General features: G+C 37.7%; 2 protein-coding genes across 13 annotated transcripts in view; both read left to right on the top strand.

Moving 5' to 3' along the window:
• The first annotated feature begins 593 nt into the window (after positions 1 to 593).
• On the top strand, positions 594 to 13342 carry LINS1 (lines homolog 1). Its single transcript, XM_041123402.1, is given in 8 exon segments — positions 594 to 3426; positions 4562 to 5105; positions 5199 to 5288; positions 6514 to 6655; positions 6916 to 7506; positions 10813 to 10865; positions 10867 to 10994; positions 11990 to 13342. Coding segments are annotated over 7 exon segments (2313 nt in total). The 5' UTR covers positions 594 to 3426; positions 4562 to 4697; the 3' UTR covers positions 12891 to 13342.
• A 109-nt stretch (positions 13343 to 13451) lies between these two features.
• The window catches only part of CERS3 (ceramide synthase 3), a 50808-nt gene continuing 38085 nt past the window's right edge, over positions 13452 to 26174 (top strand). For 3 of the 12 annotated variants that reach the window (XR_005932354.1, XM_030014097.2, XM_041123403.1), the window contains exon 1: positions 13452 to 15915. Coding sequence is in view for 6 of the 12 variants with exons in the window: in XM_030014097.2 (XP_029869957.1) it covers positions 15830 to 15915 (86 nt within the window). In the remaining 6 variants the exon portion in view is untranslated. Of the gene's footprint in view, positions 19772 to 21366; positions 21567 to 26174 lie in introns of those variants that run through there. The other 9 variants (XM_041123405.1, XM_030014095.2, XM_030014102.2 and 6 more) reach the window with 9 other exon arrangements.

Below are 26174 nucleotides of genomic sequence, written 5' to 3'. Positions count from 1 at the left end.
GCCGCCAATCCGCTGGCGCCGCGCTGGGACCGCCCCCAATTGCGGGCCGCCGCTATGTCTGATTGGGCGCCGGGCTGACGGTGGCTCCGCCCATGGCTCCTCCCCCTTGCCGTAAAGGCGCGGGGGAGGGGGGGGGGCTTTGCGACAGGGGAGGGGAGGGGAAAGGGGGCGGCTGCGGCGGTGGTTCCGGCGTTCGGACGGAGGAGAGTTGGGCCTTACGGCGCCCTGTCTCTCGGGGGCGGGTGAGTGGCGGCGGTTGCCTAGCAGCGGTTGCCTAGCGGCGGGGGACGGGGACGGGGAGGGCCCGTTTGCGCGGCGGCTCGGGGTGACTAAGCGGGGCCGCGGGCTTCCAGGTTGGGGGGGGGGCGAGGGGCGGGGCCTGGAGGGAGCCGTCTCGCGCGGCGGGGGGGAAGGGGCGGGGTCTTGGCGGCGGGGGGCCCGAGGAGGCGGAGGCGGCGGCGGCGGCTGGCGGGCCGAGGGCCGTCGGGCCTAGGGGCGGCGGCGGTGGCGGCGGGCAGGCTAAGGGCCGCCGGGTGGGTTGGGCGGGCTGAGGGGGCTCGGGCCTGGCCTGGGTGGGTGAAGGAGCGCGGAGCCGCGCCGGTCGAGGGGCGGGAGGGCGCTGGAGGCGGCGCTGAGGGGAGCGGCGGCGCAGAAGGCCTCGGCCGGCCCTTAGGACGGCGGGAGGGGGTTGTGGAAGCTGACGGGGCCTTCTGGAGGAGAGTGAGGGGGAAGGGGGCCTGCAGGCCGGGGGGGGGCGGCGCGGGGCTCTGCGCGCCGGCTGGTTTTGGGTTAGTGATTACACACGTCCTCCTGTCACCTCCGTTCCCTGTCAGGGCGGAGTGTCGCGGGTCTTCCTACCAGCAACCCAGTGCTTGCACTTCTGAAAGGCCAGTGTGAGAGGTACCATAAGTGGCCAGTGAGGTCGGATCGGGTCCGTCTAGTCTTGTCTCTAGTGGCTAAAGATGCTTGCCGAAGAGCAGATAAAGCATCTGGCATGCTTAGGTGTCAAAGTTAACAGTCAGGGATTGGACAGCTTGCAGCAGAGGTTATTTGCAACCTCTGGGAGGAAATGACATTATTTTAGAGACGTTTACAGTATTTCAGCACTGGACGGAAGCATATTCTTTATTGAGAGATGAGCCTACGAAGTCATTGCAGGTACAAGTAGTCCAAAGTATATTTTAGTTCTTAAATGATTCAACCATTGCATTGTAAGGAGATCCGGAGCCTACAGAGTCATACCCAAAAGTCAGGGACTGTGGTTTCATTTTGCTTCATCTGATTTAATTTTTTAATGAAAATAGGGTGTTTTGGATAGTTTTTTTTCCTCCCAGTTGCGACTCATGCAATTAATATTTAATAGTGTATATGTAACAGGGAAAGACTATTATAGGGACTTGACAATAGCTTTCTGTAATCATGCCTCTTCACTAATATCTCTGAGTAATTGTGTGTCATCATAAGCCATTTGTGTTAGTAAAAAAAAAAAAAAGTAAAATGTGATATCAACAATGTTAGTCCAGTCAAATCAATGCTTTCTATGACTTTGTGCTGAATTACATATGACACCTTGTAGAAATACACATATTTTTATAACTCTGATTTAGGATATTCTGAAGGCATTTGCAACCACTTAAGCTTCACTTGCTTGGTTTATGATGGTCCTTAAACCTTACAGGCTTCAGCTGCCTTCTGAGTTTTCATCTCCAGTTCTTTGTTTCCTTTTCCATCAAGTTTCTTCTCTCATTTCGTTTGCAGCGCTGCATGACTTTGGTTCTGATTTTAAAGCCTAACTAAAGTAGTCGTGAAAATAACATGTAACAAAATATTTATTTGTTTTTTTCTGTATAGTTTTCCTTTCTGTCTTTTGCCTGATCAGTCTATATATAAGGCTTTTAGAACTGTTTCCTATTGTTTATGCAGGAGTCTGGCACTGTGAGGCGTTACCTTAATTGGTTTTTAGATGCTGTCATGAATAACTCAAATAAATAATACAAGTAAGTGTTGGAGTTTGTCATTTCTTGTGTATGAATATGATTGCTTTTCTTTACTTTTCAGCTTTAAGCTTTTCACTGCTTTCTTACCATGACTGAAAGTAAATTTAGTCGTTGTCTGACATTCTCCCCCTCTTTGAAGTAAATTTCTTCAAAATAAGCCCCCTTGCATTTCATTTCCTTTAATGACTTCTATTCATGAACTGTTGTCATGTGTGAGTGAGACGTATCTTATAGATGTTTTTGGAAAGTGTTCTGCAAATTAATGGTGTAATATAAATGTATTATAGTAGAATCAGGGAAAGCACAACCAGTATCATGTGGTGAAGGTAAAATCTCACAGTGCATGTCCTAGAGGAGTTCTAAATCTCTTCTGCCTTAACAACCTTGCTGTATCTTATGAATTTGTGCAGGAGGGATCTGTTCATTTACCATGTAGGACAATAATTCAGGTTGATCTTGAACACAGAAGTAAATGTGTTGAGATAATTTTACTTTATTAGGTATTCATTTAGGAAGAAATAAAACTCAAAGATAGGAACAATAGCTATATAAAATATTCAGGGTGATTTCTGAAGAAATTTGACAAGGTTTCAGGTCATAAATTTCCACCTCAAGTAGAATTCCAAATAGAGTCTGTAAACGAAGAAAGAATTTATTGTCTGAAGTATCAGATTTATTCTTAACATCTAAAATGTGGAATATGGGAAAGGAAGGGGGAAGGATTCTGAGCTCTGTCAGGTGAGGGTTAGGTGAGGAACATACTATAACATTTTGGAGTTGTCAGGTTAGCCATTGCTGAATGTGTCTTTAAAAATACCACACCAGAGTGAATTGTAGATCAATCCCTGCAGGCAACTTCTTATTCTCTAATTTTAGGTTTGCTTCTGAAGGAAATACTGCCAGATGGTGGAAGAAGTGAGGAGTCTGGGTAGCATATCTTGGTCTACCTCTAATCCTTTGTACCTTTGGGAAGCCATTTTGTCAATGCATACTTCAGTTGCAGTTAAAATAAAGGTGTAATTCTCAATGTTTGACAGTGTTTTAAAAACTTGTGAAGATTACAAACTAAACCAAAAATGCCTCACATACTGAATTTTATAGTTCCATTGTTTTCTAATATTCTGCTAAAAAGCAATAATAATTTCAAATATTTGGTGTCATGATAAGTGCAGGTATAATTGATACATAGATGGGAAGATCCTTAGAATTTCTTACCAGTTGGAAGACTGAGCTCTTTTCTTCCGTTGGTAAGAAAGGGGAAATATAACATTTAAATAAAAGCCAACTACAGACAGATGGCTTCAGGAATCTACCTGGAAGTCTACCTGGTTGATTATGCCAGACTTAAAGATGGGGATCCAAAAAGCATGCAAAAAGAAAATTCCTGTAAACAGCATAAGTCCCACTCCTAAGTTCACAGTACATAAAGGTAATGAGTTTGGGGTTTTTTTATTAAAAAAAGTTCTGGTTAGATAACATGTTAAAACTGTCCTAAAAAGATAAATATTACGGACTAGCATCACTCTTAATATAGGTGAAAAAGAAACCGTAATGTTCTTAAGTATATCCTTTTTGTTTTCTGGGGAGATACCATATCTGTCTAGCCTTTTACATAATGGTTTAGAAAATTGTGGGTGCTTAGGTGCTCACACTTTAAAGAGATATTTGAATTCTTAATAGTTCTTCTTTTTAAGCTATAATGAATGTTCCAGTGTTGTAATGGAAAGGTATGTTCCATTGACATGGTGATAAAGATATTTTTTTTATTCTTTTCCTAAATATGGTTAGGTATTTTTATTGGCTTTTAATAAGTTTTACGCTTTGTTTTTTAAGTATTTTGTAATTTTAAACTTCTCGGTCACTGGGCCTTTGACCAGCCCTGTGGCATTGTTGGTCCTTTGCATTATCTGAAAACCTGTTTTGGGTTTCAAGATGTAGGTCATCAGAATGAGTTCTGCACATGTAGATGTAAGGGAATTCTTTGGTCCTCCTTACAAAATTAAGAGCCAAGTTCTCTCCTCCTGTATATTCACGCTACTTACCTTGAGCCTATGTGCAGCGGAAGACAAGACTTGTCCTTTGCTTTCCATTTTTTTTGAGAAGTGTTGCCATATCCAGCCTTAGTGGAGCAATGAACATTGCCAGTTCAGGTAAAAATTTGCAGTTGAAACTTTGTGCCTGTTTTTGGAGGAATCTGTCACAAAAGAAATGAGATTTTAGTAGTTTTAGCAATGTAGAAAAAGATTTGATCCAAGTTCCCATAGCTTTCAGAAATAGTCCCTAGTAATAGTCATCTTCGGTTTTGTTAGTTCCAGCAAATTAATGTTGTTGTCAGTAGTATAATATTGGAACTGTAAACTTCTTCATGGCATGGTAAATCTTTTATTATTTTAGTGTCTCACTGGGATGGTTTTGTGCAACTATCACTCTTACTGTTTTTAAACAGTGAATTTGTATTTACAAAATAAGTTTAATAATGGTAGTATTAACTCTAAAAACGTGTGTTCTTTTCTATCTTTCTAGTTATTTGTTAAGTTCAGTAATAGCAAAATATTTATTTCTAGGTAACGTAGAAGAGAAACACCTAATAGTGCTTCTCTTTCTCTTATTGGATAAAAATAACTTCAAAGCTGATTTGCGGTGACCATGAATCATCAGTGAAGACATACGGCATTTTCTGGAATATTGAATGTTCTCATAATGAAGATCTCTCTTCTGCAGCAGATGTATAAGGACATAGTGGTAGGCATTCCGCTAGCAAAGGAAAGCCATCATTATACCTCTTTACTTAATCTGTGTGTTGAGCATTCACCAGGAAGAGATGAATCATGTAATCGGATGCATCTGCCATCTACTAATGGTGGTATTAGGAGCCATCAGGATGCTGATATGTTGGATGCGGTTGTCCCTACAACAGATGATACATCAAATAGCTTTGCAAATGTGAACTCCTCGTTCTGTCCACGAGAAGTGATGCTTCTTCAGTTAACCTTGATCGAGATGATGGTTGCTAAAGCAGAGTCCCAGGAAATTGAATTCAATACGAGACAGAAGTACTGTGAGATCTTTGTCCTTCTTCTGAAGGAGGCAAAAATTTACTCAAAATTGGTAAGCTTTTATAAACTTCTGGAAGATTTTTGTGAAGGGGAGGGGGGGAGAAGGAACATACGTTAGATACATTTTCTTTCTACATGTCTGCAGATTTGTCTGCTTGGTAGTTATGATCAGCTGTTATCTCACATGGCTTCAAAGAGTTTAGCATCTCTTGTGTATTTCCAGCTGAAGGAAGAGGTGAGTATGGCATAACTTTTCACAGCTTAAAAAAATGACTTGGTGAATATGTGCCTTCAAGTTGTTCCACTTAACTCTAGAGCAAAGATTTTATAGTGTTTCTGTGGCACAAAAGCAGTCACTGTAGAAGTACTTTTAGATTTTACAGTGCTCATAAAGAGGCTCCTTTTGTAAGTAGACCCACAGAGCAACATCAGAACTACTCCTTTCCTCTATCTGTTGCCTGTGTGTCTACTCTACTCTAGCTTTCTGCAAGGCACATCTGCAGTCTGCTGATGTTCAGCATACAGACTCTTGTTAGTCCCCACAAAACGCCACACAGTTTTGCTGAAGTATGCTTGGCTCCAGTATCAGGAACAACATGAAGGTTATACAAGATAATACTGTGTGATAGTTCTCCCATAAAATGTGTCTTAAGGGGCTTTGGGTTGTAAGTGGTGGATATGTAATAAATATTCCACAGGAGTATTTCAAGTGTGTTAGGAGGGGCATGGAGTATAGAAAGAAAGGAGATCAGATGTGTAGCAGAAGTTTGTAATGCAAGGTGGAATGTCTTTATATGTAAAAATCTGGAATTCTATGAAACTATTTTAAGGCAAAATGTGTCTAGATGGCAAGAAATATTCTCTTTAAGGTTGTGATACATGTATTTCAAAAAAACAATAATCTAGACTATCAATATTTTTACAGTTACTTGATATCTGTTAGGTGATGCAGTAGATAAAAATAGGTAATAACCTATTGAAAGTTAATCAGATGCTTTTCTGTATTGTTTGAATTTTCTAGTTACTTGAGGTGTTTTTTTTACTTGATATATATTTGGTGAATATATATTGTAGCCTCCATAGTAGCATCTCTGAACATAGATTTTTCTCAGAAATATATTTGTAATATTTCTTGCAAAGTTGTCTGGGAATTATGAATTCAGATATGGTCTGTCTACAGTATTATCTGATTTTGGGTAGGTCACATAACATTAGGAGGTTTGGTTTTCCCTTCCTGGAAAATACAGGTAATTTCTATTGCATGCATATGTGACTTCATGTTTGTAAATACTATATACTTAAAAGGCACTGGACAGATATGTAGTTTCTACCTGTGTTTTGTCTATGCCTACATTTGAATCTTTTTAATGTACAAATTTCAATCATTGTATTATGATTTAATTTAATGTGCATAGCAATTGTAAAGCATACATGATTGTTTTTTGAACAAATTTTCTTAGAATGCATTAAATGTCACCTGGCTCACCTTTAGTTTGAAGACTCTTTCAGGATTCCCCGTGAATACCCAGGTAGCAGAATGTCTGTGGACTCTTACAACTATTATCAAGGACATGCTGAAAGATGAAGTTTTACCCAAAGCAGGTACTGTAGCAATTTTATGAAGTTCTTGATACACGAGTACCCACTAGGGGGAGGAATGTTCCTTTTAATCTCATCTGGACCAGCTTGTCTAAAGAACACCTATTTTCTTCGTTATAAAGAGGGTGACAAAGTACTCTGAAAAATGTAGTGGTTTAAACATTCTTAAAAACTGAGAATAGTCACAATCACCTATTTTCTGCTTCTTTGACGATTTAGCTGTGTCACACTCCAACTCTGTAATGTTGTTCTTCTTGCTGTAGGTATTTTGAAGAAGTTGTTGGCTCCTCTTGATGCTGTACTTGAAGGATTTTATAATTCCATTCTGTTCCATCATTTTGACAGTCACCACTATACTTCACCTTATTCTGAAGCTGCAAACAATTTGATCAGTTTTATAGATCTGCTTGAAGCACTTTTGGCTTCCAGAATTGAATTAGAACTACCACTCAGATGCCAGAGAGTATTGTTTTTGAAAGTTTCTTACATCCTGAAACTCATTAGCTCATCAATTCACTATTTAATCAAGAAGAAGTTAATTATGCTCCTTAAAAAATGTGTCCTTTACAAGTCTAGAGAAGATGCTAAAAGTGGATCACTGTTCTTACAAAACCCATCTTTATATGAGGATATGCTTGCCCTGAGTAATGCTGTTCTGCAGGTTGTGAATTTGACTTGGCTTAATCAGATCCCACTCAGTGAAAAGGCCAGCTACTTTGGAGGCAGTGAGGCTGTTCCTGGAGATGATACTCAAGGTGGTACTGACCAAACTGTTCTCAGAGCCTTAAGTCTGGTTGTGCTTAAAGCACTGGAATTCAAGTTTCAGAACTCTGCTACAGAAGCTGAAATCAAAGGTAATAGTCTTTTTTAGTTTTGTTTGCTAAGCAGCAAGAGTTTTAGAGCTTTGAGGTTTTGTAGTTACAGCTCATTAAGACTGTAAATAGAATTCAGCTGAATTAGTGGTGGTGGGAGGGAAGAAAGAGAAGACCCTCCCAGGAAACTTGCTATCACTGTTCCCTGCCTAATTAGTTGTCTCATTGTATTTTATCCTATCCTTAGCCCTGCAATATGGGGGGCTTGAAACAGCTGCATTTGGGATTGAGAACTCTTCCTGTTAACAACACATGTTAATATTTGAAATAGTTGAGTTGGCTTGGGAACACCAGGCTCTTCTCCAGTTGGAGAAGAAGAGAGCCCATAGCACAAGCATCTACTCTGTTGAGGGTGGGGAACTGAAGGGAACTGCAGGTAACGCTTTCCTGTTTTCTAATGTGGAGGTAGATCTTTTGGTTGAAGGTACTAGGCATCACTGTCAGACAAATAATGTAATAGGGCAAAACCAGCAGTGGTAGAAAAGGTAAAAATAATGAAGCTATAAAGTAAGAGACAGGAAAATTATGGGACTTGGCAGAGTATAGTGGTTGTGTTTTTCACCCTGACTTATAGGTCTAGTCCTTTGAATTAGTAGGTGTGAGGCATACATGTAATACCTGCTTACTTGACTATGTTTGTTCCACTGAACAGATTAATTAGATTAGCAGAAGAGCAGATCTGGTTGTTGTGCTAGGGCTATGCCACAAGGCAGGCAGTGGGATGGCAAGGGAATGCTGTAAAACTTGTGTTCCTGATGGGAGAGGATGCATTGCTGTGTCACGCTGGTAGCCAGATAGTAGTCTTCTCCTATGCTATAATGAAGTGGTGGGGTGAGGCTTTTTGCCTGAGACACACTCCTGGAATCCCATCTTCCCACTTGCCTTTTTACCTCTGAGAGGCACATGATGCACATCTTTTGATGCTAAGCTGTGTGAATGTGGATGTGCAAATCCTAAGATCAAAGCAGCTTGCTGTCCCTGGCAAAAATGGCAAGGCAGTTCTGAGCAGTGTTTCTATTCAAATACAAGTGAGAATGGGTGTTCCTTATTGTAAGCCAATTGGTGATGTGGCAAGAAAGTAAAAAATAATTTTTACTTTAAACAAGGATGAAATTTTATAGCATTTTAAATTTATTGAGGGATTTTAATACAAGTTCTAGATGTAAATACTATTTTACTTTTTATATTTCTTACGTAGCAACCATAAAATCAACTTTTAATTAATCTGTGCAAAAGAACTACAGACTTATGTAAAACAGCTTCTGACACTTTTTCCAGGTTTTGGAAGATGTTATATTTGTGATGCCAGTTGCATTCTTAGAGTTTTTTTAAGTATTGTTGAGAATATTTTACTTATGATCCCCCATCTGAAAAATGTACAGAGACTGAGATTGTCTACGAACAAGTGAACAGAAGAAATGTAGGTTAAATCTGTTTTGGTTGTCTCTGTGAAAATTCTTTCTCAAAGAAAAAATTCTCCTTTCTTTCCCAGATTCATGATACAAAAACAAGTTCTTTAATTAGATTCAAATACAGATCCAACTGTCAAGAGGAATTGCAAGTTGAAAGGAATGGTGCTTCTATTTTAGAGACATTAAATTAAGTGGTTAAAACAAGCACCAAAAAGCTTTAATATGCTAACTTCCCTTCCGGGAAACTGGTTGATCTTATCTTTTTTATTAACATGAATTACAGTGGCTTAACTTTAATTCATTTCAATTTTGAGAGTAATTTCCAGATAGCTTTGATTTATAGGGAAGAATTTCAGTCCGAATAGTAACTATTAATAACAAAACAAATAATAGGAACAGCAAATTGTCTAAGAGGAAAAGCAAATCTTAAAGTCAAATATTAAGGAAAACCACATAATGATGTGGTAAGTAAAATTGATTCCCATGTTGCAGGAGATTTTTCAAAAGCAGTAGTCATTGTTTATATAAATGATGCAACTGTGCTTTTCAAGCCATAGTGTACTTCCAGCAGCATTAGAGTTCTTACTTAAGGAGTACCTTTGGGGTAAAGGTATATGTAACTATTTTTCTCTGTTTTCTGAACATTGAATGTATGCCTTGTTACATAAAAAACTGGTACCTAGTACCATACTATGTAATACATACTACATAGTACATGTACATACTATAGTATGTAATTAGTATTGAAGAGGTAAGTTTCTTGAATTAAGGGAAAGAGTTTGTCATATGAATACAAAGTTATTTTTACGAATAAGCTACTGCACTAAAATGGCAGTGCAGTGTTTAGAGGGAGGGGAAAAATGAAGATTTGCAGGAAAAATACTGCTTACATTAATCCTTCCAGCAAGGATTTTTAGACCGTGTCATGAATGTACCTTTATCCTGTATGTACTTGAAAACCTACATCATCCATGCAGAATTTATTTTATAAAGAATATGGCTATACTACAAGTATACTACTAGTATACTTCATACTTTGTTTTACGTAGAGATGACATTTTATTCCCATCATCTTCAGATCACTGCAGTTAATTTCTACAGTGACTCACACTGGGGAGGGTTTGCTTCAGTCTTATCAAAACATTACAGTTGTATTATTATTTCATATGGGGTGAAATCTCAGCAAAGTGCTCATATTGGATCGTTACATCTGTGGCATTGACTTCATTATAATTCACCTTTCTTTAGTTTATGATGTACTGATGAAGCTACCTAATTGGGGAACTAAAGGAAAGTATAAATCCCAGCTGTGTGAGTATAGTCAAATTTTTGTAGTTTTCCTGATACATGCAAATATTTGGAGGTGTAATCTTGTTCATTAGTCTGCAAGCTTAGGTGTGAAAGGATTCACCCTGTTGTACCCAAACCTTTCTAGGTCACCTCTGATTATTCTTCCTTGAACTCCAAGGAAATGAAGAATGCTGTTTAGATGAATAAATTGTGTCCTTAAGTTTTATCTGTCGGGGGGGGGGGGGGTGGTACCTAATGAGTAAATTAATTTTCTGCAGGTTACTTATAATTGTTAACATTGGCATCTAAACATTAGTATGTTTAGAGTTTATAGTAGAGTAGCCATTTACGTTGAATTTAAGATAAGAGAACTGCTTATGGTTTTTTGCAAAATATTTCTTGATTTCTTTGGTACCAAAAGCAAGAACTAATCTATAAAATTTGATGCTGTGTTACATCAGTTGAGCTAAGGAATGATAAATGTGTTCATGAACTGTTACACACTGTTAATTTAAAAATTAAAAAGTGTATGTTGTTTAGTAACAAAAAATGTATAACAAAATTCATGGTTACTTCTTTTTTTCAGGAGACTTTCAGAGTTCCATGTCCCAGCTGTTGATATTCTGGAGGAGTCATTTGAAAGGCTTCCCTACAGTTTCACCCAGTTGTACATCACTGTGAATGGGTCTCCTTGATTTTCATAGAGCAAGATGATGATATGTGGGAAGCTGCTAAAGCTTTATTACTCATCTATTTAAAATTTGATAGGTTAGTGTACATTTTATTTGACAGAGCTATGAAGAATTGTAATTTAGTGAGGTTATTGTGATATACATAACATTTCCATTGATTACTTTTGCATAAAGAAAAAATATTTTTATAACAAAAACAAGAAACAAACCTCAGGACAATGTAGTAATGTGTGGTGTAAGCGCAGTTAACTTTGCTGATAATTTGATTAAGTGTTTTTTGGACTGAAATGAGGGAGTTGTGCAACAGTTTCCTATTAAATATTTTATCATATCCTGTAATTCAGAATAATTGACTTCACAATTTAAAATAGTGGTTAGACACAGATAAAAAGCAAGACTGTTTTCTTTCAACACCGAGAGTTTGGCAAGAATGGGATATTATAATTAAACTTCATGAATTCAGGGACTTGCAGCAAAGTAGCCCTCCTAAGGATTGGACCATGTTAATTCTAGCTAGTTGATAAAAACCGTGATTGCTAACAACTGAAATGTGTTCTTCATGAATTTGTCCTGGACATCCAGTGCTTCATTGTTGTTTAAATTACCATACAAGATATCCTAATTTATAAAAGCTCCCTCAAGCTTTCAATGTGAAAGATATTGCAAGTAGTATCTTAGATATACACAATTCTTAGACACCTAAATACAAGTAGGCCGCTCTTTTCCAATGTGCTTAGCATCCTGAAAGTTAATCTATGTTCAGGTTTACAAAAATATTAAAATAACAGTTCCTGTATTGTAAGTAACTTTGTTTATTCCAGAATGTTTCCTAAGGAGGAGTGCTGTTTAAGAAGGCCTGCTTTAAGTGCTTTGGCTTCCTACACTGTCCAATCTCCTAGCCCCACCTGCCTTCATTCTTTCTCATTCTAACGTAAAAACTTCTTTTTTGGTTTTTATTTTTTGACAAAATCGAAACAGAGCAGGAATACCATTTTCTGGACATACCTGTTTTTTAAAAAAAACCCTGTAAACTTCCTTTGAATTTAATCTATTTTATGACTTACTTTTCAGGTTACGGCATGATGCTGCTGATAACTTAAGCCAAAAAGAGGAGGAAACCTGGAAGTTCCTTACACATGCAAGTGCATATAATCCTCACTGTATCTTTTTATTTTTTCTAGAAAAAATCGCATTTGATTCCACAGTACTTCTAGATTTTCTGATTTCATCAGAAACTTGCTTTCTGGAGTACTTGGTAAGGTACTTAAAGCTTCTTAGCAAAGACTGGCATCAGTTTGTAGACGTCTGTAACGGTTTTGATACCAAGGATGGCACTTTTCAATCAATTTCTTCTGTCAAGCCACCCCATCAAGAAAAACAAAGCTGTATGACTGATGAGAGTTTGCAAAATGCTTGTTGTGAACCAGAACCACAGACTCTGGTAGCTTTGGCTGCTTCTCACAGCTACTTAGTGTTTACAACAGAGCAAGGTGATAATGAAGTTGTTGAGTCTAACCAGTCTAACTCATTGATATGCACTGATAGTACATCTCTGGTGGGTTCTCTTCAAAGCCTTGTTAATTATGACAGCTCAGAAGACTCTGAATTAGAATCAGATGGAAAAGAGTGCTTGGTAAACACAAAGCAGGTGCCTTTAAATAATGAGGGTGAGGTGAGGATAAGGGAAACTGTTTGCAGCTACACAGATGATAAACAGAATACACTCAAGTGTGAAGTGTTGCCTCTGAAACAAAAGGGATCTAATACCTTATCCTGTTTGACTTGTACAGCGTCTTCGGATAACATCATTCCCCTAAGGACAATGCTTTACAAATCAACAAAATGTTTGGAAGAACTGCAAAAAGCTATTTCTAGGTTGCAGAGAAGAAATCTTTTCCCATATAATCCATCTGCATTGTTGAAGCTACTGAGCCACCTTGAGAAGATCAGTAAGAACGTGAATCCACAATAATCCAAAGAAGTGTTCTGGTGATTTTTTTTGTTAACTAGTCCACTAGGGAATGTTTCCATAAGATTAATGACTTCTAAAGCTCATGCCTCTTGCACCTGTGAGCATATTTAACTTGAAACAGGATAAACATGTTTCTGGTTGACACCTTAAAAATCTGCAATTGAATTCAGTGATATGAACCATTACCTTAGGGTCCTAAGCTTATTCATAGTATGTATGTCAGTGTATGGTATATAAGGATTAATTGTTAGGTATTCAAAATTTGATAATAAATTACTAATGTGAAAGCGTATCAACAATATATAATACTTAAAGTATTGTCAATTATACTTAATGTCATTCTATATACGAAGTCATTGCCAGATTGGTAGTGATTTATGGACAGCAGTGCAGCGTTAATGCAACGCTTGACTGCTCAGAGGTTGAGCTAAATAAAATATTTTAGTTGGGGACAGTTTTGGTGTTTATACTCTGTGTTCTGCATCGGTGCTTTGCTCTAAGTGGATATTCAGATGTGCTGCCACAATCACAATAATCCGTGCCATGCTTTTCTTTGCTGAAGTGCTTAACTGACGTCTAGGATGTACTTTTTTTAGCTTTTACTGTTTGCCTGATTTAATCAGCAGTATTAACATTTCACTGAAAATTGAATTTAGTTTTTCTCAGTATTTTATGGTATATTCCTTTAATTAAAAGGAAAGGTATATATGAGACTGATGCATATATTGCTTATTTATAGAACATTTTAGTGGAGCATTATATCTAAAATCAAGCTTAGGTAATGCAGAAGTGAAATTCCAACAGAATTCCTTGCATCCATTATGTATTTTATGTAAGTATAGAATAAATACTTAATAAATTTGTTAAATCAGAAACAGATAAGTAGAAATAAGTGTCTGCAGTGCAGTGAGATAGATAGTGAATTTAAATTCTTATTAGAGAAAGTTAGTTCAGAACAGGATCCAAACCAGTGTGTGCACTTAGCAGGCAGCCACCTAATGTTGGTACACTTAAGGTGCAGCTTGTAATGATCTTACAAGTGTTAGGCAATGGGAAAGTACTGATGACAGGGACTACTGTAGAAATCTCAGACCTCATCAGAACTGTAAGACACAGTTTTCCTGTTAGGATCATCTCTTGAAGGTAAGTGCTCTATTCTGATTGAGAGCCAAGTAAGTTCTATCTTCCTTTTAAGTAGCTACTTAGTGTTAAAATACATACTGAGTTAAGACAAACAGTCTCTGGAGCAGGTGACTGACCACAAATCTCTGTGACTGTCTTCTAGATCAGTCTTGAGCTCTGAGCTGGTCAATCGACACTATTGGGAGGGGAAGAAACCTAGGTGAAGCTTATGGGATAATTTAGCTGGAAATTACAGTGCTCTCCAGAGACACTTGCATGGTATGAATTCTCAGACAGGAAGGTTTGAACCTCAGTCTTATTCTTTCAGGATGACAGCTGTAATCACTTGACAGTTATATAGGAAAGAGTGATCCCCTTCACTGGCATGTAGGAGATCTGAATAGTCTCTGTGTTTGTTGTGCTTCGGTTTCTTCCTGAGAACTTTTGTGTGTAGGAGTGGGTGAGAATGTCAATGAATGGAAACTTTTCCATTCATGCTTATAGTTATTTTAGTTAAAAACTAACCTCTGAGTTGTCCAGGGCAGAATAGTGCTGATTTCTCTTTACTGTTTGAATTTGGTTATGCTCTAGATGCTGAGTTGCTCATTTCTGTCAGGACTGAAATGTCTCTGGGCATGTTCAAAGATGCAACTCTAGACAACTTGGGAACTTTTCAGTTCAAAGGAAGTGCCTTCGGCAAGGCAGTTGAGCAAGAGTTTCTCAATATCGCAATTTTAAAGTTAGGTAGGTACTTAAATTTCAGTGAAACCCTTTCCACTATCCTCACTCTTAATCTACCCTTTGCTGACTAGTTTATTTTAACTGAGTAACTTCATTGTTTTCACTGAACGTAGTATTGTTCAGCATTTCTCGGTCTATACTTTGCTAGTTGGAAGTATCTAAATTACAACAGTACTTCTCAGACAGTGATAAGATAAGCAGGGTGGGAAAGGTAGAATGGAGAGATAATTTCAGTTTTGTTAAGTGCTAGTCTTCTTGTTTGACAGTGATTACAACAACTGTAAAAACTTTTTTGAAGTAAAAGTTCAGACATCTCAGAACAGTGTGTAGCATTTAGCAAGAAGTGTAGGAGCCATGACTTTTGATTTTTGAATACAGCAAATCCAATTGCAATCCAACTGTATTTAATTCTTACAGGCACGAAGTTGATTGTGTGCCCAGTTGGTTATTAGTAGTGATCATTCCCACATGTTTCACTTCTCAGAAAGCCATTGTTTTAATTCTCAGAACGTTTTAGTGGTAAAAATGGGTAAATGTGGTTTGTGTCTGGCAACTAGATACCTTAATGTGTTGATATTTTACCATTTATGAACTGTAGGACCTGAGACAGTAAAACTGATGTGAGTCAACTTTTTTTTTTATTGCACGCAAAATGAGTGTGAGGAGTGAAGGTAGCTAGTGGTTCTATGGCTATATTCAAAAAGTCTAGCACAAAGAAAACACCTTGCAAACGAACATGTATTTTAATCCATTGCTGAGTATATAAGTTGGGGTTGTTGGGGTTGGTTTGTTTTGGGGTTGTTGGTTTTGGTTTTTTTCTTCAGTTTTTACTATCTAAAATTTTTAGGCAGAGCTGTTATTTCATTTGCTAGAGCAAATTAGCTCAGCTGCAGACCCTATTACCAATGTTAAATTAGAACTTAGGAAGTAGATCAGTTATTATTAAGAAGTTGATGTGTCTCACCTTTTGGATATTGATATCTAACAACTTTTCTTGTATTATTTCAAAGCAAGACACAGAACAAACCAGGTGACCTGTCTGGAGAATAGTTTTCTGTCAGAGGACTTACCCTGAAATGTCCACAGTCTCCATTTATGTCTGTGCAGTTGTTTTGAGGAGTTTTACCTTCAACATCAATAGAATAAATTATGCTTTAATGAGGTAAGCAGTTAGCACTAGAAGTTGCTTACAGGATGTGCTTTTTAAAAAGAATAGTTTTGAACTTTAATATTTGTAGAGCTTGATTGCAATTACAGCTGAATCCAGGTGGTTCCATGCTTGTGGTTCTTCAAACTGGATTTCCTCCAATATTTTTATGACTGCTTTCCATTCTAGTTTTAAGACTTGTAATACAAGTTTTAATCCTGTAATACAAGAATAAAAGTCAACCCTGAGAATTTCTATACTTATGATACTGTTGTAAAGCTGGGAATAAGGAGCCTTGGTTGTTCCCTGGTTTATCACTGCAGGATAAGCATTGTTTGTACTTTTTCCAAAGTCAGTCTGAGATGGTGTCTGATGTCAGTATCAAGTATTTATCACAGTGTTTCAGTGTCAGTAGGAGTGAAAATACTGTGGTCATTACAGTTTTACTTCTGTGTATTTTCCCTTAAAGAGTTGTCCAAATGAATTTGTAAAATCTTGTTGTATTTTGTACAACTCTTATAGGCTACCTGGTTCACTCTGAAATCCTGTTAGAAGCCAATTGTATGTGTCAGAATGGATGATAGGCAGTCTATTGGTTGTTAGGTCAACAGCAGGCATGGACATGGACTTGGTTGAGAAATATCTCAGGTATTTAAGCTTTTCCAAGTCATTGTCTTTTTAAATGAGTTTACTGCTGATAACTGTCAGAGACACTCTTTAATAATACTTGTCTTTAATAGACAAGCTGGCTTGGTTTTCGTACAGCAAGGAAGGAAGGAATACAACAATATATTTTGTGGTAAAAAGCTTGCATGGAGAATTGCAATATCCTTAAGTTATTTCTGGTTCCTACTTACCTCTGCTGCAAAACATGAGTTTTGTCAGTCAGCAGTGTCTTTTCAGGGGGAAGATTTGAAAAAAATGTGAAATGCTTGAAAAATTAGCACACTCAACCTCAAAAGTAAATGCACTGCTGAATATTGGCTTCATTAAAAGGTTGTAGGGGAGTTTTGTACGTACATATCCTGAAACTATGTTAGGAGTTCTAGCTGCTAATCATAGTTGTCCAAGAATCTGCCTCATTTCATTTTCTAAAGGAGTGCTGCTTCACCTAAGCTAAAAATACTGACCAGTATGATGCCAGTGTTTTCTGTAATTTTCAATTATGAGCTGCTGCAGAGGGGGGAATTGCTGGGTGTGAAGCATCAAAGGGATTGCCTTTCAGTTTCACCAAGCAAATGCTCATATTTTGCACTTGTGTTCTCTGTGGATGGATAAAGATTGATACTCTAATAGTCTTCTAGTAATGTAATCAAACAACACTTGCAGCGTTGTCTTATGTGCAAGTGTTACAAATTGTTGAGGTTTATTTTCATAGAGTTGTTAAACCAGTGCTTCCAGCTCCAAGGATCAACAAGGCATCTTTTTAATCCTATGTTATTTGGACTGTTGGAAACGAATTAAAAAACTCTCTGAAAGAATTGGTTGGACTAATTGTTAAATCTCTAGTGTTGCAGCCAGAAGATTTTGTGTATTAGTCTCCTGCATCTTAAGATGGTAATAGCACACCGGGAGTATTATTTGAGTGAATTAGCAGTGCTGTGTTTGGAGTGGAAAGGGCGAACTATAGAAGTCAATCCTTAGATGCAGTTGTTCTTGCTAAGGTGTTGTGAGTAGCACTCACGTTTTAACACACTGCTCCCTATAAATGCGAGCGACCGGTTACTCTTCTTGCTAAATTTACCTTTTCAAACATATTAGAACATACATAGTGAAAGTACCTTATATAGATATGTAGTTATACTTGAATTGCTCTAGTGATTCTGGTTATTAGAAAGGTGAATTTGACAAGTATGGACAGGTTGATGCTAAATCAAGGGGGGGAAAAAAAATCTCACCAAGGATAATTTAAAGACTAAAGAAACTAGGATTTTGCATAAAGAATGCTGACCAAACTATAACCAGATGAATTCTTCATTAAATCACACATACACCTCTGTGCTGTGCCTCTGGATATGAGAGTGTTCTTAATTGCTGTCCTGGAAGCTTATTGATACACTGTGTATTCAGTATTTAAATGAAATACAGCCACGAGTTTGTAACAGCTTGAAAGAGAGATCATAACTGTGGTATTTATATCCCTCAATTGTTAAGTGTGTGAGAGAAATTGGTTAGAAAGCAGTCCCCAGGGAACGTCAATGTCTTTTCCTGGAGCCTTTTTCCTAAGGCATATTTGAAGCCTATCAATAATCCTGTTCTCTGCATTTTAGTGAAGTGATGGTGGCTTGGGTCAGCAGTAGAGTGTGTTAGTGTTCCTTCACTTCCCTCCACTGTCTTTATCTTTCCAGTATTACCACCGACATCCTCTTTTTATCCAATTGTCATCTTCCTTCTTGTTATTAAGGGCCAGATTCTCAATGTATTGAGTTTTCCAATTCTAATTAAAATTCACAGGAACCAAGTTCTGAAACAATAATTTAAAAAGATTTAAGCATTTTGAAGATTTCAGCCTATGTGTTCAAATTGTGTGTATTCCTGATTTAGTCCTGCAGAGGTATTCATGTATGATAACTATTTATTACCTTAATGCTTGCTCTGTTCAAAATCAGGTATCTAGTCTTCAGTTATGACAGATGGCATTATTAATTAAAAATGAATCTCTCCTTACTTAAAAACCCTGTATGGATTATCAATCAGGTCATACTTCGAAGACCAAGAAAGGTCCTGAGAAGAAAGCTTTTTGAGACATTTTAAGTGGACTTCTTCATCCCTTTTATGTAGGGGAAGGCTGGTATATTAGGAGAAGATATGAATTCATGTGAAGAAGAGGAGCTTAGCTTTTAAACTACAGATTGCAAGATTATGAGTTACGATATTGATGCCCTTGAACATGTGACTTGGAATGATTAATTTTCAGATATTTATTGATTCTTGAGGAGCAGAAAGTATAGGAATATCAAGGGTTTTTTTTATCTTGATCTTGAAGGAATGCCAGATAGCAAGCAGATGGGTTTCACTGGTGGTGAAAAGAGAATTGAGTCCAAATTATTATTACTTGATCAAATTGATCAAATTTATTCCTACTTTTTCTCTGTGTATGGATGTGACTGAGATCTGATTACCTGTCTGCCATTGAGAAGATAATCAGTTAGCAAAAATTACTAGGTACTAATAGGCAATATGTTTAGAACATTTATCTGTTGGTTCCCCAGACAAATTTTAACTTTTTTTGTATAAAGGAAAATAAAAGAATCCCTTTTGGTTTGGGATTTGTTGGTATTTTTTTCTCTTCTTCCCCCTGCAGGTGACATCATACACAACAGCTCTGATTCTAGAAGTTTTAAGATTTAATACAGTCTCAAAGATTTGCCAAGAGTGTTTTCTCTACTGAGAAAGTTAACTAATACTATAATCTTTCTTATGTAACTGCTTAGAAGCTCAGGTGAAAGCTCACATCCACTGTGTGGATTCACTGTAATTTAATATATGTGTTTAACTGGCTGGAAAACAGAAAGAAGTTAATTTTGTGATTTTTTTTTTTCTTGATTTGTTCTAATATTGTTTTTACTGAAAACTTATACATAATTTCCAGTGATATGTGAAATAATTATTTGGGTCAAATATGTGCCTCCATTATCTGGTTATATTTAATTGTTGTATGATGGGGTAGGTGTTATGCTGTAAGTAAGGAGTAGTAACACCTAGGGTGGTGGGTTTTTTTTCCTCAGTGAGCCATACAGACTAAGGTGGTGGTGGCTTTTTTTTGTTTGTTTTTCTTTTTTGCAGGATTCAAATTTAAGATACCTGAAGGATAAGTACTGTGAAAGTGCAGCAATAATTGAAAGGTCAGCGGGCAGCTTTGATCAAGAGGGTATGGTTAGCTTATTTACCATGCAATATCTTTAATGTTGTAATAGTCCTACGTAGGTGGTGAGTGCTGCCTAACAAATGCTCCTCAAAAAGTATGTAAAAACATTTTTTTTCCATTTTATTATTTGTACCAGCTCCACATTTGCTCCAGTCAAACAAATGTGTTTTTTGCAATTTAGTGTAATAGTGAAGAAATTGTGGATTTAGGCATAAGAAAGGTGTTTCTGCTAATTACCTATTACATTACTGGCACAGTATTAGCCAAGTGAATCAGCTTGCTCTAGGCTTTCCTAATTGGCAGAGTGTTCCTAAATGTTCTGCTTGGTTCATGCTGATGGTTCAGATGTGGGAAAGCATGGAGATAATTTAAGCAACAGCAAAGCCATAATACTACCTTTCTGAAATAATCCTTCATGTTTAATATTTCTCTGGTGCATCAGTTTATTGAGTACTGCTCCTAGTTTTATGGAAGGACTGAAGACTTGCAATAGCTGCAAAATATAATACCTCAAAAAGAAGAAAAAAAAAAAAAAGCTATATGAACAAAACCAAACTTTTCTCTGGAGGGAAATAAATGAGCAGGATCCAAATATTGCCTGGGTCACATCTTCTTTTATTGCAGTCTTATGGATTATGATGGAAGTTTCAATACACTCAAAAGGAGTTGTGGAAATTAAGGCTGCAGGGGGAAACCTCTCCAGTGTTATTTACGTAGACACCATCTGTGGTTTAGGAAGTCAGAGCCTCAAATTACTGAAGGTTGGGGGTGTTGTCAGTTACTATTTTGTGTTTATTCTGTTCTTGCACTCTTCTGTAGCCATCTGCTCTTAGCTTCCTTCAGAGACAGTATGCTGGGCGAGGTGAAACTTTGGTTCAACTTTGACATGTCTGTTCCTATTTCGTGGGTTGCTCTTTGCTGACTGCAAGCAGGAAGAATGGGCTAATAAGAGGTTCTCCGCTCCTGGCTTGTCAGTGAGGTTTTTTTCTTTCCTCTCTAACAACACTAAAGTGTCCTGCCCACCAGAATGCTAAGTAATGCCAACGCTTCTGAATGCTGTCACTTATTATTTGAAACTGGGGAGAGCTGGTGAGGAATGACTTTCAGCCTTATTCCGTAGTCATGGAATTTAAAAAAAAAAAAAAAAAAAAAAAATCACATAGGGTTAAGTAAAATTTACGTGTTTGTATAGTATCTCTAACCAAACATACAGTCAGTGTATGTTTCCCTCAGCTTTAGGAATTTCAAAAATCCCACTTTTTATCTTCTGAGTAACTGGAACACTTTCTGTAAAACATCTAGTTGATTGAGGCTGGAAGTATTCCTGAGGCTAGTCAATGGGAGCAGAAACCTTTCTCCAACTTTATTTGAAAACCCATACTTCATCTAATAATGCATCTAAAAATGTCAGTGTGAAGTGATGCATTTGGGGCTTCCTTTTCGGCACAATCAGCAGGCGCAGCATCCTCCTGTGCATGTATAGAGCAATATAAGTTGAGACGAATTCTCATCGTGCAACAAAATACCACGTGACTTTATACATTTCTTCATCTACTATGTTGAAACAAGCACAAGGGAAGGCACTTGGCGTTATGACTCTTGAGTTTCACCAGGTAGATACACATGACATCAGGATTGCCTTCAGTCAGAAATCTTGAAGTGCAGCTTTGCTGGGTGGGTCTCTGAAGAATTTGAAAGAGTTCTGTAGATAGGGCGTGTTTACCTTTGTCAAAGTAGTAAGTGTAATGCTCTTCCCAGCTAATGTGCTTATGTTCTCTTTGGCTGCAACATCATAAAGGTAGGAATTTCTTTTTTTTTTTTCCTTTTTTTCCTGTTCTGGTGTGGTGTGTGGGTGTTTTGGGTTTTTTTTTGGTTTGGGGTTTTTTTTCCCTCCATCAGACTATGGTCTGAATTGTTAGCAGGTGCTGGTCTCTAACATTGTCTGTGTTGTAAGGGAAAATTAGAGTGACTCTTATGATAGTCTTCGGATAAAGAGTGGAATAGGTGCTAATGAGATTTTATTTGTTGCCACTAAGTATTCCAGCCTATGAGAACTGCTTTTTATTTTATAGAAAAGTACTGCAGGTTTTCTACTTTTTTTTTTTGCCTTTCTACTTCTTGTATCAATATTCTATTAAGTGCTTGTAAGAGCATTTCTTTCTGAACTGGAAGAGAAGAAAATTTATTAACAGGAAAAATAATGTTAGCTAATGATATAAATGTGATTGCATAAAAAACCCCTCGAATTTAAGTTCCTTGAAAAAGCTAGTTCTAATTTTGATCTGTAAAATGCTAAGAAAAAAATGTTCTGTAAGAAATTCAGTATAACAGAGGTTTTTTTTATAAGACTTACCTGTTGAAGACCTGAAGAAGCTAGTGCAATAAGTAGCACATTTAAAGAAGCTCCCAGAAAGGGTTCTTTCATAGTAATGCTATAACGTTCAGATGGAGGATCTCCATTCACTTTTTGTTCCTACTTGTTGTAATGTATACCTGTTTTTAGCTAGCTACCTAGCTTGGGTCAAATCTTCAGCTGGGGTGCCACTGTTGATGAAGAGGCTACGCTGGTGTGCATATAGTTGAAGGATCTCTCTTGCATTTGCTAGGACATGAAAAGGATGCCAAACAGTAGCTGAAATAATGAAATACCAGTTACGTTTTGGCTCCTCCTCTAGTTGGCTTTGTGGGTGGAAAATGTCTGGGCAGGTTAAACTGCAAAGGAGGGGGTAACCAACAGGAGGAGAACTGAGAACAGTGGAGCACAACAGACTTGGTTTAATTGCTGGTTCAGGGTGGTGTAGAGATCATTAAAGGCAATGTACAAGCTTGAGCCACTATATGTACATGATAGCTGAAGACCTTGTTTCAGGAAGCTGCAAATAGGATGGTTTTCCAGAGTGCAAATGTACCAGCCCTGTCCCTTTCCCTACCTCCCAAGGGCTAATTTAAAACCTTGAGTCATCCATTGTGCAGTTGGAGAAGCCGACAACCATTGCCTGTGCACCCTTAGGTCCTCTCTCTAGTTCCTTACTATTCGGCTGTCTTCACATGTTTTGTGGTACTGCTGTAGTTCTAATAATGTGCTTATCCTGGCCACTGTGTACCTGTATGCTACTCTATTCTTCTCTGCCCTTAACCCTCATCTTAAGTAAGTGACCAAGAAGGCTCATAACTCTGGTAAAATCTTCATTATATAACTCAGCATTTTAAGTTAGACTTCAGGTTTTTATTTCAAATAAAAGTTTGGTAAGCTACAAAAAATAATAATTTTTGCATCTTTCCCAAATAGTAATAATTTGAAGAAAAGTGTCATACTTTAAAAAGATTTTTCCTTACCTTCTGACAAGTGTTACTAATAAGTTCTTGAAGCAACTGGTGGTGTCCCTCTAGGTCTGTTCAAACTTTTTATAATTAAGCATCTATTAAGAACCTGTAGTTTGGATAGGGCTGCTTTTTTTTTTTTAAGAACTATTTTTGTACCTCAAAAATATTGCAGATATTTGAGTTATTTCATAGCTCTTTATCCAACTCTGTCAATGTTACGGATTTTTAAAGCTTAAAAGCAGACATAGTTTGCCCTGTAACTGTACAGTGTCAGAACTGTATTCCACTTTCCTCAGCTGCCTGTGATCAGCTAAAGCCATTTTAGCTGCTCAAAAATTACTTTCCTTTAAGTAGAGAGAGCATGGTAACTTCCACCCAGAAAATGAATTATTTCAAACAGGTCTGGTTCTCTGCTCCCCCCCCCCCCCCCCAAGAGGGAAAAATATAAAACCCACTTGCCACCTTAATTGAGATTTATTCAAAGTGCTATTTTAGCCTGCTACAATGTAGTAACTAAGTTACAAGGTAATGTGATAGTATAGTAAAAGAAGTAGAATGCTCTAATTGCCCTATAACTTGGCACTTAAACTGTTTACAGTTGAGATTTGTACAAGCTAGGGAGTAAATTTGAAGTTAAAGGTCTCATAGCAATCTTAATTCAGCTGTTTTATGTGTATGGAGTATTTCAGTGTTCCATCATAAGAACCTCTAAGTCCAACAGCTCTTTTATTCTGTGCTGCCACTGGTTGTATGTGCAGGCGTGGTAAGATGTCATTCACGCTGTGGCTCAGGCTGTGCAGAATTTGACTGGAATTGTGTTTTCACATTTGGACAAACAAGGTGAAAAAAGACAAGATGTAAAGAGGTGGTAGCATCAATCCAATATTCTTCATTCAGTTCTTTCTTCCACAAACCATAGTTCAAATGCTTTACATCAATTAGGCACAAAACACTGCTCAATCAAATGCAAAAAGCAGTGCCAGGAAGTACAGGAACAAGCAATGTCTCCAACTGGCAGATACCTACAACAAACAACTGATGCCTGAATGAATGTGTTTGTGTGGAAGAAAACAGTGGAGGTCAGGGTTGCTCTTACTGCTTTAGGGACTAATAATTTTTTTAGCATAAAAAATTATCATTGGAGAAGCTAATCTGGTGTCACATCCTGTGATTTTTTAAACTTGCAAGCTGCAAGCATGTCCAGAAGATGTATAAATCAGCTGTTACACATTTGAAAGGCTGTATGGCACAATATCAACTGTCAACACTTGCATGAATACTAAACCATTAATAAATTAGGGTTTGTACATGTGGGATTTTTTAAATTTTATTAAAACTCACTTTTCTGTCATATTGCCTTTTTTTTTTTTTGAAAGGTATCTCTTAAGTAGTTCTGCTATCCTCAGTAGGAAAAAGGTTGCATAACTGTTAGCAACAAAGTGTAGGTCCCATATTTTTTCACCTGTTTCATGGTGGTGATCACAGTTGGGTTTCTTTAAACAATGTGCTATCTATTTTTAGCAGAACATGAAACTGCTGCTGAAACTTGTGTGTTAACTGTTGCATATATTGCTTAGTCTTAAGCAAAACCACAACCTCTGATATGGTGGATCTGATCTTTATTTACTCTTTTAAACCACTTTGGTTTAATGTTGATGATTAACAACCTGGAACAGCTTTGCTATCTCTTTTGATGTCTGGGAGACTTGATTTTTCCCAAGAGTCACTGCAGCAGCTTTACCGGTTCTACCAAACAATGAGAGAAATAGGAGAATTATGTTACTCTTGCGCTTTGTTTTTTTTTTTTTTTTTTTTTTTTTTTCCCCTGCTACGCTTCTGGAGTCACACTGAGTAGACAGTCCAATAAGATGCTTAGAGAAAGTAAGGCTTCTTTCACTTGCGTGTTTGTGGTAGTGATCCATTGGGTTTTATAATTTTTTCAGTAAATAAGGATAGGAAATCCTCCTAACACATCCTTCAGACCTGGATATCGTCTTCTCTTAGCTCTGGTTTGGAAATGCAGTTTTTGAAAGCAAGAGCCTTTGTGTGGAGAGCACAATCAAAGCTTTGGCTCTGTTTCTTTTTATTCATTCCCCAGACTGCAGCAGCCAGAAATTCCACTTCAAAGCAGCTCCTGAATTTTATTTTTTTTTTTTCAAAATGTAGCCACATAGCTTTTGTCAAACCAAAATTTGTCCTTTTTTGCTTAATGGCATTAAAAAATATGAGATTTTTTCTTAATTTCATGGATAATAATATTTTTAATATCAAGGATCCAAGGAACAGAGCTTTGAAACAAACTTCACATTGGTACTTCCCAACTGTGTAGGCTTTCCTTTAATTATAAAGGATGCAGTTCCTGAAGTAATCATTCCTGATTTTCCTGTTTTGCACTAGCCCATTTAAAACTAGATTAGGCTACAGAGGAGATCCTTCCTTAGCAAGGAAGTGATTAGATTTCTTTATCTGGAGTATTTAATTTCCAAGATGCAGGGGAAATTTCAAGTTTTATAAAGTATCTTTATTTTATTGTTAGACTGACTTTTAGGTCCTTCTAGAGCAAGGGCAACGATTCCAGTTTTGTCAGTGAATATAATATTGGCAGTGCTGGTGTATGGATAGGAATCTAGGAAGAAGCAGGGGTTTTGGTTTGGTTTTTCTTTTTTTTTCTTTCACCCTTGGCTGGGCAGAATAGGGGTCAATCAGCTGTTGTCAGTTCTCACTCGACACATCTTGCTGCTTGCTTGGTGCTGTTATGAGCTGTAAGGGAAAAAAAAAAGTCTCTGAGCTCAGCACTCTTAGCAGTAGGAAGTTCAGGCTGGGTAGGCTTTCAAGTTTCTTGTTAGAGCTGGTCCCAAAGCGGGACAAGCTGGGCCTTTGCATCCGCTGCCCATTGTTTGGAAGCAGTGTGTGTGAGGGGAGAATAACAACTTGTGACAGTTTATGCAAACTATAAAGATCAGCTGTCTTTGAAATCCAGTATCTACAGCCTGATCCCGGCACTGGAACTGGTTGCCACCACTTGTGGTTACACTGGAACACGTGCTTTTGTGTGGTAACGAGCTCCTCGCAAAAGTAAGTG

Source organism: Aquila chrysaetos, chromosome 5 (assembly GCF_900496995.4).
Source record: "Aquila chrysaetos chrysaetos chromosome 5, bAquChr1.4, whole genome shotgun sequence".
NCBI lineage: Eukaryota > Metazoa > Chordata > Aves > Accipitriformes > Accipitridae > Aquila > Aquila chrysaetos.
The sequence above is the reverse complement of the archived record's forward strand: the minus strand, read 5'-3'. Positions and strand labels throughout refer to the sequence as shown.